At 30.2% G+C, this 15,162-nt stretch overlaps 1 protein-coding gene across 1 annotated transcript; it reads right to left on the bottom strand.

Annotated features, from left to right (window-relative positions):
- Positions 1 to 1,296: 1,296 nt before the first annotated feature.
- Positions 1,297 to 15,093, bottom strand: LOC132949133 (uncharacterized). The gene is made up of 11 exons (XM_061019912.1): positions 14,857 to 15,093; positions 13,963 to 14,280; positions 13,652 to 13,802; positions 12,605 to 12,712; positions 11,391 to 11,590; positions 8,388 to 8,507; positions 7,540 to 7,791; positions 5,015 to 5,215; positions 2,594 to 2,768; positions 2,399 to 2,509; positions 1,297 to 1,825 (listed from the first exon to the last, which is right to left on the bottom strand). The coding sequence occupies exons 1-11, from the start codon at positions 14,983 to 14,985 to the stop codon at positions 1,620 to 1,622; spliced, it is 1,971 nt and encodes a 656-aa protein (XP_060875895.1). The 5' UTR covers positions 14,986 to 15,093; the 3' UTR covers positions 1,297 to 1,619.
- Positions 15,094 to 15,162: the final 69 nt, after the last annotated feature.

Genomic DNA, 15,162 nt, shown 5'->3' with positions numbered 1-15,162 from the left:
ATGTATATTTTTTCTAACCCACTTTCCTACATTTAATGTACGTATTATAATTATGCATTTACACATTGCTAAAATGAAAACTATTTTATTAAATCAAATTACAACATTTAGGTACTTATACATATTATACTATAATTGTGACCGTCTATACGAATTTGAAAGTTTATATTAAAAATAAAACTAAAACTATAAAACTATGTATATTGTAAACAAATTAAAATGTTATCAGTAATATATTGTAATTGCTAATTTATAATACTATTATAGTATTATTGAACCTATATGACTATATTATGTTTGGTGGATCCAATTATCTATTATGGAAAACAAATTAATCATTCTTTAAACTTTATAACATAATTTATTCAAATATTTACTGTATTGGTATATTATATAATTAATAAAGGATTTAATATACTTCAATTGAAATTTGGAGGGTCTAAATTTAATATTGGAGTGACTTAGCCCCTCCAAGTCCTCCCCAAATTGCGCCTATAAGTATGCTATTAGCTATTATCATTATTATAATATTATATAAATAGGTATAATAATTTTAATTACTTTTATTTGTCACAGATATTATTATTAAAATTATCATTACTTTCTCAATGTATCTAATCTCCTGTTATTTAATATTTTGTATTCAGTATTCACTGCCATCTGACAATATAAATTATAAAGTAATTCAAATGTTCATTATTATAAATATCAAAGTTATTTAATTATACAATGTGGTTGTTTAATATTTATAAATAATATATTATTAAGATTAAGGAAACATTTTATGACTTATCTGTCAGCTTTAAGCTTTTTCCAAAATTGAATTTTAATGCTAGAATTAATTTAAAGGACTTAAAAATGAATTGCTGTTAAGTCAAATATTATTTGTGTATTAAGTTTTTTAAATTTACATCAAACTTTTTTTATACATTTGATACGACAAAAGGGTGAATTGAAATTTAAATAATAATTTTTAAAGTAAAAAAGTGGATTACTTATAGTTTTTATAATAGTAGGTATGGTACATAGTAACCAGGTAGGTAGGTTAAATCTTAAATCACTGTAAATTATGTATTTGCAATATTTATATGGTTATTCACTACCGCCATAGTATGAAACTATACTAATATTACCAATTTGTTTGTGGTGTCATCGTGAAAACAATTATTAAAGTTTGTTATATTATGCAGTGCTTGATTAGGAAAAAATTAGAGGGGAATTCTGTGGATTTTGGATGAAACTATGAAAGAGCGTTCCACACAGACCCCCTGCAGTTATAATCACACCAAAACAATATTAAATTTGTTCTATAAATATATATATATATATAAAAAACACTTATGTATTTATTAATTATTTTTTTAAAAACATAAAATTGGTTAGTTATGTATTAATAGGTTATCTAATGTAATGTAATAGTGAATAATTGAAAAAAAAAAACAAAAAAATGTCCTGTATTTTATTTTTACGTATTGTGTAATCACCTACAAAAATATTAAATATATAGGTCGGTAAATCAGTACCTACATATTATATTGCTGTCATATTTAGCGTTTTAGTATTATTATAGCTAATAGGTAGCCATATCTAATACATATTTAATTGAATTCACTTGGTCATCACAATTTTGGTACGCCGGCGTATCTGAAATTCTCAATCCAACATTCGTTTACGAAGCGTCTGATTTTGAAAAATCCTTTGTCACCCCAAGAAGTTCCCCATGAATTAGCTAACAACCAGTACGCGTGTACTCCTTCCAGACCCCATCCGATCATCCGAACCGACAACAGCCCCAAATAATCACCGGTGACATGATGGTAAACACCTGTTGTAAAAATAAAAACTAGATTAATCTAATATTCTAATAATACGCATGGCCAAAATATTACCTAATATGTTATTATTTGTCATATTAGTTATTAGGTACTCTTTAGGTAACGACTGCAGGGTTGGGAATAAAATCATTATTCTAGATATCTGCAGAACTTATATGGATTCCGAAATCCGGATAATCATAGGTAAGTTAATTTAACTCACCATACGTTATTTTTTAACCTAGTTAGATGTAGGCTGTTTAAACGAAATATTGAAACACAAGGAAATATTATATTTGTTTAAATAATATAATGGTAATAACTAATATGTAGTTAAGTAGTAATAGGTAATACCTACCTAATACTTATGCACTATTAAAGGTTGTTAATTAATTACAAAATAATATAGAAAAATAGGTTTGCGTAGAAAACGTAATGTCGTAATATAGGTAGGTTTATTATACGTATACCTAGATTATAGGTTAGGTAAAATATTATAATATAATATATTAGTATATTACGTAGGTATTACGTAATATACTTAAGTATGTATTATATTGTAGTATTTCATTTAAAATTTATACCAGATTTGTAAGTGAGAAAATCTTCGTAAACTCGCATCGTGACTACGTATGGGCCGTGTTTCCTCAGGTTTTTCCTCGCTGCACACCCGTCGAACGTAAAAACTTTCTTGGCTGTCACGAAAAACAAAATAGTATGTACTATATTATACTTTTCGTGGTAGTAATATTATCATTCTAAATCACTGTCTTCCGAACCTTTGATAATGTCGTCTAAGTATTTGCCTTCGTGTCGTGCGTTGTAGCAGCTCAGATCACATTTCGGAGTGGTTGCTGGGTCGCCACCGCACACGCCGTGTGGACCGAGCACCGAACTTGGATCGGCGGCCGTCGTGGATGCGTTGCACGGCTGCACAAGCCACGGTTGACAGCCCTATTAATATTAATTTAGCGAAGATAAGGAGACATTTTAGTATAATAATCATAATATTATTATGATCGTGGCCGCTGCAGGCGGTCCCGGTTCATAAAATTATTTTAATAAGTGATACATGCGTCCATGCGTGTCCCTTACTATAAAATAATATGTTAATATGCTTTGGTCGATTTTCCTATATATTATTTAAAGTAGGTAGTAAAATAGAATCTCAGACGATTATACATTAAAAAAAATAAAATAATTTTTAACATTTTTTTTAAAATGTACTTATAAAAAAATATTTTTTAGCTATAAAATATTATTAAACGTTATATTTTAATGCCAAATCTATGCGAGACAGTGATTTTACTTTCCTCATCTCAATAAAGCCGCTACTTTTTGTATTGTCATGTCATAAAATGATGAATGTTTTTATACACCACTATTTTATTTAAGAGTAAGGGGAGATAGGGGAGATGATAAACTGCGGCAAAATTCATTATATATACACTGTTAATTCTTTGCCATTCTGCCTAAACATTGTTGTAAATTCCATCACGCTGAATAAATATTAAACTTTTAGCTACTTCTACTAACATTTAACACTTATAAGTAGGTACTAACTAGTATTATCAAAAGTAAAGGAATCGATATTACCGATATGTTTCATTAAAACTTAAAAATACATTTGGATTTACTTTACCAATTTCTACGAAGACGCAACATCACATAATTAATTAAACGATATACGTACATAAGTACACGATATGTATATGATTTAGGTACTATAGTATAGTATATATAGAAGGCAGTGTTGGGAAGGAACGCGTTCCTTTTATAGGAACGAAGCTCGGAACGCGTTCCATTTAAAATATAGGAACGAGGAACGGGAACGAGTTCCTATTTTGAAGGAACTTGAACGAAAATTTCCGTTCCTCAAATAATGAAAAAATGTTAACACGTTGAGTGCCACAGTATATTTTATGAAGCGCATATAGTGTGTTTCCGCGCCAAAACTGAGCCGCGACGCCGTCGGTCGACTACGTGTCGTGTTCCGGGTCGTTTCCGGTTCCGCGCGCCAAATTAGTTCTTCTCAAACAAAACAAAATGTCAGTATAAAAATATTTTTTCAAATAAATTGAATTAAAAAAAAAAAAACAGATTGTTGTATCATACTATGTCCTATACTCCTATGGGCTATAAGCCTATAACCTATAGCATATCTCTATGTGTGGTGTATCGTGTATAGTACACACTATACACTGTATACTATACTACTATAGTAATATACATGTATAATATTATGCAATTATGCAATATGAATGTATATATATAAAGTTTCAAGTCTACGCTATACAACTTTTGAATTATAACAAAAAAAATCTAAGACAAATCATTTTTGTTAAAAATCGGTGCTCCTAGAAAGGAGTGAGTTAACCGATTTCAGTGGTGGTCAATGGTGTTTTTTGCGAAAAATTTTTAAGTCAGAAATAATCGGTTAACTCTCTCGGTTCGATTATTTCTGACTTAAAAATTGTTCGCAAAATACACCATTGACCACCACTCAAATTGCAAAAAAAGGAACATGAAGGAACGGGAACGCGTTCCTTTTTAAAAAGGAACGGGAACGCGTTCTTTTTTCGGGACAGGAAAGAGGAACGGGAACGAGTTCCTTCCTTACAGTAGGAACGAGGAACGGGAACGAGTTCCTTTTTAAAAGGAACTTTCCCAACACTGATAGAAGGTATATAAAACAAATTGCTGCAGTTTGTATAATGTATCTTATCGGTTTTGTCGCAGATTGTATAATGTAAAATTTTTTTGTCACAGTTAACGTACCTATCAGCTTTTAGAAAAAGATTAATTTTGCCGCAGTTTACATACAGCCGGAGATAGTACTATAGTAGTATTAAATAGCCGATTCAGAAACCTGCTCCTGCTCATTTGCACTCTGCTCCTTCTCCTCCCTGCACCATTGTCACTTGTCCACCACCACTGAACTAAGCACACCAATTCACTATGCCTTGGCGGCGGACTATGGAGTAGGGAGCAGATGAGCAGGAGCAGATTTCTGAATCGGCTAATTAATACTACTCTAGGGGGGAAGGGGGGCGAATATACCAAAATCCCAACTTTATTTCAAATATTATGCTTCACCGAGGAAACTTTATATTTGTGAATTCTAAATATACATACAGGTTCCCAAATCATTTTCACGTCTTACAGATATAAATATATAATACGCTTATAAATATGGTTACCTCGTTGCTCCCGTAGTCGCCACCAGTAACGATTCCTTTTTTTAGTATATACCTCCACGCGGCTGCAGTATATCCTCCGCTGCATCCGTTACCACAGTCTTCGCAACAGGAAACTAGTTTTTGCGGCGAATAAAGTGCCGTAATGTTACCCTGGGATGCGATACATATGCGATCGTTCATCGCCGATGTCACAGAAATCGCCTAAATGAATAATAGTTTTTTTTTATAGATTAAATTTGAATAAATTAGTGTATGGTGATGTTAAATCACTGCAATGACGTATCCTTAATATTGAATTTGTTATTCACTACCGTCAACCGTGATAGTGTAACACTGCTAATGGTTTGTGGTGAAGACAATTATAATATGTCCTAAGAAAAATGAGGTTTGTCGTTCACCCAACTAATACTGAAGTCTGAAATACCTAATGAATATAATATTATAATAGAGTATAATATTATATAGTATATACAATGTGCCCCGTGAAGACGTGACCGGCCGGCGTCATGGTATCCTTAAGGTACCTTAAGTCATGAAAAAACCCCTTTAAAGGGGGTCTATTATTTTTATTTTTTTAGATATGGGAAATTCAACTTTTTTTTTAATCAAAACCGAACTTACCGGTGTCTAACATACATTTGCTGTTGTCGCCGAGTGTTGTGTCTTCAAATATTTTCAACTTTTTATCTTAATTTATTTTTATTTTAAAGCTATTTTATTATACTATCAAATATAATATACACAATCAAACCAGAAATGAACAAATTATTTTTATTAAATCTAAAAAAGTAAAAAAAGTTATCAAGAATTAGAATTTTTGAAATGGAATCGTGTACAACTCCAAAAAATAATATAATCAATATTGTATTCATTATTAATTTTAAATATTATATAAATTCCGATTGTATTAAAATATTTATTCAAATGCTGTGATGCATATTATTTTAAAGTAAAATAAATCGCTTATTAAACATATTTGTTAGCATAAATACCTACTTATATATTGAAAAAAAAAAATTTAATAATTATCTGCGCATAATATATTATATTAATAGGTACGTTGAATCATACGTTTATAAAAGTCATTATGGATCAGAAATCACGACTCATTTTTTTTCTTAATAATGTGCAATTATTAATAACTAATTTTGATTAAAATATGGAGATGTCGATTAATTGTGGTTGCTCTCAGGTCTTTATGTTATTTGATAGATATTTTATAAAATAATCTATATTATATGTTACTAAACAATAAAAACATGTTAGTTCAATTAAGATGGTAGGTCTCTATTGATTTTAATATTGGTACATTTTATAATTTATAATAGGTAGTTAAACAAAATTCAGAAAAATGATTATAACTTTACTACTTTATTACTTTTTTTTTATAGTGCATACAATACGTATTACTGTATTAGAATCAGTAATAATATTAGATTTTTTTCATATAATTTAACCAGAAGTATACAATAAATATTACTCTTATAGTTAATAGTTTTAAATTATTTAAGATATTTCAATATATTTATGGTAAATTAATTTACAATATATGAACATTGACAATGTTCTAAATAATAATCTTATTTGCTGTAGATTATTTATAATATTATCTTTAATTACCTACTTGGTGTAAAGTTTATTTAATAATTTATTTTTAATGATAACAATATAAGTTGAATTTATTAGACTTTATTATATTATTATTTATTATTAATATGTAGATAATATAATTTATAATTTATCTTTAATTGACATACTTGTACATTTCTGTGATATATTTTATTTAGGAATATCAACTATTTTTTCATTCTTTTTTAGAAATACTTGAAATACTTGAAATATTATAATATTTTATCATGGAGTGTATGTTTTTAGATATTCAGATTTGTGATATCAGATAGTCATGTGAGTAAACTCGAGTGATCGCGACTGAGTTGTAATTCATATCATAACTTTAATAATGATTCGTGGGACAGTTCATGCATTTATGTGGATATATTTTAATAAATCCTCTCGAGTTTTGTCCCCGCAGTGTCACAAATTGTATCCCGCCACTTCTCCACATCTCAGTGGTAATAAGATAAGTTGGTAGGTACTTTACGTTTCGATTGAAAATAATTTTTTAAAAAATTCGCTAGAACAGTAAATCCTTTATAACAATCGATTTGATGAACCAGAAAATATTGGGTCTATATACTCTGTACGCTAGTTGGTAGTCATATCGTACCATAAATATATCATTATGGGTAGTAGTTTTATAAAACGATATTATTTTAGGATGTGCACGATTCACACCTAGGTTTGACTTTAAGTATATTTCGCCACCCGCTGCGATATTACAATATGTCCATATCTATCTATGACCAATATGCCGCCCCTAATTATTATCCACTTAAAACTTCCACTCGGTTCAGACGCACCGCTTTCCATTAGCCATCCCCGTTCACATCTATATCTATACCTAACGTTCAAGGCGTACATATCATATCATTTATATCAGTGTAGATAAACAACTTTTTGTATACCCAATCGGCCGCACAGTTGCCTTGATTCCAGATGTGCGAGATGGAAGTGCAATTGAACCAATGGTATCGGGCATCAAAAGTCTCAGGCGTTTCGTTTGCGTCTCCACCATCGTCTTCGTTGTCGTTATCACAATCGCCACCCTTGACTGGAACCCCATCGAAGGTCTCGTGTTCCAGACCGATCCACTCGGGATGGTAAAAAGTTCCCACCAACTTCTTGTGGTCGTTTGTATGAAAACTGTTTATTCCGGCCTGAATGGAATAAAAAAATTACGACGTAGGTACTTAAATGAAGTTATACTGCAGTAGGTAGGTAGTAAATCGAAAATAATATTAGAAGAACAGCGATATCATTTTAACTGCTAATATACCGCTGAGAATGCATGCAGTAGTATATATAGGCATACAGCTTATTTGTTTCATACCAAGCTGCACAACACGGCATATATAATTTTAAAATCAGCTATATTTTCAGTTTTCAAAACATAATATTTTTATGCGAATGGCATAATATTATAAACTATTTTAGTAACTAGTTATTCGCGAAGTTTTTAAGCACAAAACTGGATAACATCTTTAGGGTTTTCAATATAATAGCATTATGATTTTTTTTTTTTTAGTCTATATTGGACTATATTAGACTAAACAATGATTTTTTATTAGAAACAAAAAAAAAAAATCTGGAAAAGAGTGTTTGATTTCATATACCTATACGGTACCATCCGTAATAATTGGTTTCACAGAACAACTAAAAATGTGCAGGGTATCGTTTAAAATGGTCATCGTTAAACTTTCATACCATACATAATATATTATATAAACTACGGTGGGATATTCTTAGTTCTTACCTGCCATGCCACGTTGGCGCTGTTGACGTGTGTGACGATGTTATGCAATTTATCATTAGCGTTACACGTTAACCAAAAGCTGGATACGAGCAGCAAGACGATATTCATTTTTAGATGGCGTTACTTGAGTTTTTGACAGTCGTTAACTTGTGAGAGAGTAATGACGTATTGACAGAAGAAGAGTTGTTTACGTACATATATCTACATTATTTTTTGCAACTCAAAAATGTTTGTTTAAGAAACGAGTGATTAAATAAAAGTAAGTACTTGAACGAGTACCCATTATAATATAATCTTTCTTGTCAACATTTATCTGTTGTCCAAATGTTAAATATAATATTATTTTCGCACATTAAAACTTTGTGTGGTTACTATGACCTTGAAATGTAACTGTTGCCCGAGGGCGGCGATACTTAATTTTATAAAAGAGAGTTAAATAAAAAATAAAAGGAAAAAGGATAATGATGGTAGTAATTTGTGACAAAAATTGTTTAAGGAGGACATACAAGTAGATGAAAGAATAATAATAAACTATAATGGATTTAAATTTAACAATAACATTCAAAGATAATTTTATATTTATTTTAGAATATAATTTTAAGTGCAGAATGTATATAATATAGTATGTTGATATAAAATATCTTTGAGAAAGATTCACCATACGTGTGTATAAGCCATATTGACGTATCACGATTGCCACAGTAAAAATTAATTATATGTATTCAGGTATTCTAATGAATTACCTACTTATAAGGTACTCTGCACAGGTACTAAAAATGTATTTTTAATTTTTAAAACTTTTAGATCAAACATTAAAGATGAAACATTTGAATTTTAAAACGACGTAGTCTATAAATAATTTCTCACATTAGTTTCTTATTAATGCACGTGAATACGTGATATCTAAAACTGACTACTTTCAAAAACAAAATACTCATAATACATCTACATAAAAAATTATGATCGTTTTAATCAATCAACAAACGCGGTTAGTGTTATTTGCTGTCATTAGTTATTACCAGGGCTCGTAAGTTCATGCATTTGCATATCAATCTTGCTAAGTTATATTTAATGCTAGATGGCATGGAAATCCATTTAAAAGTACCATGGTTAAGTATGTGAAGTTTTATTTTGAATATTTTTGCATATTTGGCATAATTGTGAGTTTTTTTTTATTGGGCATATTTTGCCTACCTTTTTCAAAACTTGATTTTCAACTGTATAAAATATATGATGGGAATTGTTTTAAAATTTTTCAATTTTTATTTTGAAATGAACTACTAACTCGATGTTTATTTTATTTGATTATTATTTATTAGTACATAGATATTTTTTAAATATATATTTTGGAATTACATTTAAACAAGTAAAACATAACTTTTAAAAATATGAATGGATACATGACAAAAATGTCTTATGATTTCTTCTTTTTTTTAATCTGCATATATATAGTGCATATAAATGCATTTTTCTGAACTTTTTAAGGCATATTTGGCTAGTTTTTGACGCATAAGTGCATGCTTATTTGGATGCAAAGGAACTTATGAGTCCTGGTTTTAAAAGTAGCTTTTATTAATAAAAGTGTCCGCTTTCATAATATTATCCAACGATCCGGCAGGTTCATACTAAGTTTTAAAATAAAAAAGTGCCAAAAATGCACACATAGACGATGCAACACGTGAAAACTAGCCGGGTATAATTACAAGAAGCAACATGGTTTACGAAAAAAATTTCTTGAGAAACTATAACAAATTTGTAGTTGAATAATGAAGTTATCATCTAATTGAAATTTATATATTTTTCAAATAATTTTGACCAATATGAACAGTCATAGCCAATTTAACTAGAAATCATTGTAGCGTATTTTCCACAATTTATTAAATATAAAGAGATGTGAGTTTGCATTATACACTATACAGTGGTATAAAATTGTATTATATGAGGTGTTATACATATGATCTGTTTTAGTAAAACCAAAAAGTTAGTAGATATATATTTATATGCAGTTTGTGGTAAATAATGTTGCTAAAATTCTAATTTATGTCAACATTTAAAACATAACTTAAGAAAATTGATTTGATAAATGATGTTTAAGAATATAGATTAATTTACTATAAATTGGAATTACAATATTTTAAATTAAAATTATTTTTAGATATTATATTTGATTTTTCAGGATTGGTATAGCATAACTAAAAGTATTAATTTATTCTAAAATAATTGTATTATTGTGATTTTTAAAATGTTTTCTGAAATTATTAAGCCATTTTAAAATTGGTCATTAGTTTTATAATCTGTGTTCTATTTCCGATGATTTAAGGTACTATACAATGTTCTGCAATACAATATTACTTAACAAAAAAAAAAAAATTAAAATATCGTATTTTAACATCTTTAAAAATAAAAACAACAATGTACAGAATGATGTAGATTGTACGTATTTTAGTTGTTATGTAATGAATAATGAGTTATTCCACTTCACGCAACTCGTGCCATCGATCATATTTATTTTACAACAACTTACCATTATTGTAACTAATACCTATAATCTATATAATAGTATTATTATATACCTAAAAATTGTTATCCTAATATTACAATGTTGATTTGTTCTATTTTCAACATACTAATCGATCTAACGATCTGCCAACGAATTTGAATTTTTGTAAAGTCTACTTGAGATCCAAATTATTATCTTGTTAGGTCATACACTCATACCAAAGTCCTAAATTTTCTTTTTTCAGAGACATTATAACTTTTTAATATCATTAAAATTATAATACTTTAAATAGTGAATTCCAACATTTTATGTCATATAAAAGCTACGCTTACAATTATATTAAATAAAAAATTGGATTTTTATTTATTTTCCTTTTAATTTTATGTTTATTTAACAACATAATATTATTAGATAATATTAAATAACAATACAATTCTTTGATACAAAAGAGAAGAAAAAAACGTCAGGTAATCATCCCATCCTGACAACTGACATATAAATCACAACGGTAATCCAGCGTACATAAATTCTTCTATATAACATTCGTTGGCACCTCGTAATATTTTGACAAATCCGTTATCACCCCAGTACGTGTTAAACGAGTTGGCTGCCAACCAGTATGGCGTGCCGTTCTCTTCTCCCCAGCCTAGGATTTTAACCGCTTGAGTGGTAACGTATTTTCCAGAGTTGTATGCGTAAACGCCTTGAACAGAAAAAAACGCATAGTTTTGATATAATTAAAAATAATAATGGTTGTTACAAATTTATAGATCAACACGTTTATCCGATGGGCCATGGCGTAGTGGATTGGCCAATTGCCACCAGGTGTCGCAAGTTTCTAATACTCTCAAATGTTTTTACCCCCGGGTGGTACAATTATCTTAGGATAACTTACTTTACCGAGGGTAAAATTAACCTAGTATATTTTTAATGGGGGTATAACAAACATAGAATACTTTTACCCTCGTAATATTTTACCCGCATGGTAAAACGCTTCTAGAGCATATGGGAGATATGGAGATATGGAAGATATCCCGGGGCCCGGGGTGAAAATCGATTGTTACACCGACACTTGTTGTTTAGCCTTTCAACCGGTTGCTGGTTCTCGGATGTTACTATCTGAGAAAATTAAGAGGACGTGATACCCGCATATGTTGTCTCCGTCTTACAATCCGCATTCCGTGCGTAAAATAGCAAATTGTACGATCAGTAGAAAACGTGTAGCTCCGTTGGTAAAAAATAGTGAACGGAAGGAATTGACCTCATATAAAATTTAAAGGTAAAATTATTATCTAGGAAATATATTTTAATTTCAAAGCGAGTTATGAGTATTTTAAGATGTACAAACAATTTACAATTTTAGAATACTCATAACTCGCTTTAAAATTAAAATATAATAAAAAGCATATGATATTGCCTAGATAATAATCTTTTCTTTAAATGTTGTAAGAGGTCAATGTACCCTAATTTTTTTATTAACGGAGCTACACGTGTTCTTTTGTGCGTACAATTTGCTATGTTACGCACTTGTAAGACGGAGACAACACATGCGGGTATCACGTCCTCTTAAGCAGCCCGAACGTCATTAGGTATGTGTCGTGACGTGTTTTAAATACGAAAAAATCAAGTCTTTAAATAATAGTAGTTGTGATAAATAAATATATTATTAACTCTTAAAGTCTAAAATCTCTTGATAAAAAATGAAAATCATGCATACCCGATTGATAGTTGACAAAGTCTTGGTACATGTAAAACGACGCCGTTATCGGACCGTTTTCGTAAATTTCTTTCATCGCCGTATATCCTGGGACGCGATAATGCGTTCCTATACAATGTAATGTATTATGTTATAATATACTACAAGTAGGTACTTTAGTAAAATAATTAAGTCATAACACTCATATCTCATTAAAAAATGTCAATCATTTTGCATCATTTTTACTAACATGTAGTTGTGAGCTACGCACTTACATACCTTTCCTTTGTAAATTCGCAATTGAATACGAAATTACCATAATTTATAAATAATAGGTACTAAATTATGATAATTAAAATAAGTTATTTCAAATTGTCCTATTTTTAGATTATAACAGGAGCTATTTAGGCTAGTACATGAGTATAATAGATATATACCGATAATTGATTTTGCAATAATATGGAGTTTTTTTACACAATCAATTTTTGAGGGAGTAAAACTTTTTACTATTATGCCAATATTAATTTGATTTGAAATGAAAACAGAAGGTACTTTGTAAAGTTAATATTTTTAATTTCAAGAAAATTACCATAAACGCATATACAACTTAATGTAAATAGGTAAATATCAGTTTTTAACAAAATATTCCACCATTTTTGGGCAAACTGAGATCGGTTCAGATTCAGAATATTGTTTTAAAATATGACATTTGTCACGATCAAATTGAAATAATACTCATTCCACTTGGATACATTGAGGTAGAGGTCAACATGCAGTGGCGGATCCAGGGCTTAATTTTAGGAGTGGCATGGGGGGGGAAGTACAAAAAGTTTTAAAATTAGTTACAAAATTGGCTAAACACAGTGTAAAACAAAGGAAAACTACGGGATTGGGGGGGGGGGCAAATGCCCCCTTTGCCCTTCCCCTAGAGCAGCCACTGTCAACATGTATAATAATATGTACCTATTAAACATTTTATATTCAAACACTAATTTGAATGTTAATTATATTAGAATGATAATCATATCAATGTATACGAAATATAATTTGTATGTAAAAATTGTGTACCTTGATGATTGTCTTTCACGTATCTCGTCCCATAGTCGGGATTATAACATTGAACCTTGCACTCTGGAGTGAATAGTGTCTTATTCGAGCATGCGTTTTCTTCTGCAGTTTCTGTATGCTGGCATGGTTCAATCGTGTACGGTTGACATCCCTATAAAAAGAGAAAACCTGCCGTGTAACAGTGGAAAAAGATGGTAGGTACCCAATATTGATACCAAAATAAATAATATTATAATATATAATATGCGTTTGTTAATACTTAAATAAGTTTCCTAAAAATTAATAAGTTAATAATACATTTTTCATTATACCTCGTTCGAACCGTATTCACCTCCGGAAACCAACCCGTGTCTTCTGTAGAAGTCCCAAGATTCAAAATGTTTGCCGCCCGAACAGCCATATCCGCACAAGTAGCAGCAGGACAATATTTGCTGTGCCGATAGTTTTGGTTTTACCGTTCCATTTGAATGGATGCATATCCGGTCACTTATGGCTGACGCCACGGAAATAGCGTAGCTCGACTTGCAGTTACCCTGGTCGTATATCTGTCCAATGGACGGGCACATGTACCATTTTGCTCGGGCGTCAAAGCTTTTTGGCAGGTTCAAAGGATCCCAAAAACCGCTGTTCTATACAGATAGAATATTATTTCCAAACGTTCATTTAACGCGACTGTTGTTAGAATTGTTTCACTTTATGTATACAACAGTCACTAATCCACTAAGCTATATTTTTTTACCAGTATTACATATTATGTATATATATTAGACTCTTAATACGTTTGAAGATAGGGGAGTACAAATTTGATGTAAATTATAAAATTGAAACAGTTAAGTTATTTCTGTAATTTTAAATACTTATTATGTTTATTGATTAATTGATTAATTGATTAATTGATTAATAGGACATCCGAGTACGTCACTGCTCACGCAATATTCCTTACAGGCATTGTGTAAAACAAACAAAATTATTTACTTCGGCTATCACCTGAAATGTAAAATTTATCGGTGACAGCAAAATTTCGAGTTGTTGAGTTTTTTTGAGATCACGCAATTTAGATTATGCATTGAGTGGTTATGCTAATTTCGAAGAACCACAGGTTTTTTTATTTGAGACTTGAGGTGTCGATAATTCCAAGTTATTAAAGTCCGAGTTACCATGACTTGCCTGCAGTACCTATAGTGCGTATTAGTTTTTTTACATACCTCTGTTTTCGTGGCACCCGCTGGTACGTTTACATTGCCTAATAAATCATTTTTGTCGTTTAAAGATGCGCACCGTTCGACGAGAACGATTATGCTCACCAACAATACCAAAACGGTTACAACAGACATCTTTTGTGGGTGAAATCAAAACGAGAATGTACAATTCTTGTGGTTTTGGTTTTGAAACGTACTTCGTAATATTGTCGATAAACAATATTCTGACGTCTGAAGCGCCAACTTATATATTATTATCAATATAGGTACTTGATAAAAATAGGTATGCGTTGCGATATCTTTTTAGATAAT

This window comes from Metopolophium dirhodum, chromosome 7, assembly GCF_019925205.1.
Source record: "Metopolophium dirhodum isolate CAU chromosome 7, ASM1992520v1, whole genome shotgun sequence".
Classification (NCBI taxonomy): domain Eukaryota; kingdom Metazoa; phylum Arthropoda; class Insecta; order Hemiptera; family Aphididae; genus Metopolophium; species Metopolophium dirhodum.
The sequence above is the reverse complement of the archived record's forward strand: the minus strand, read 5'-3'. Positions and strand labels throughout refer to the sequence as shown.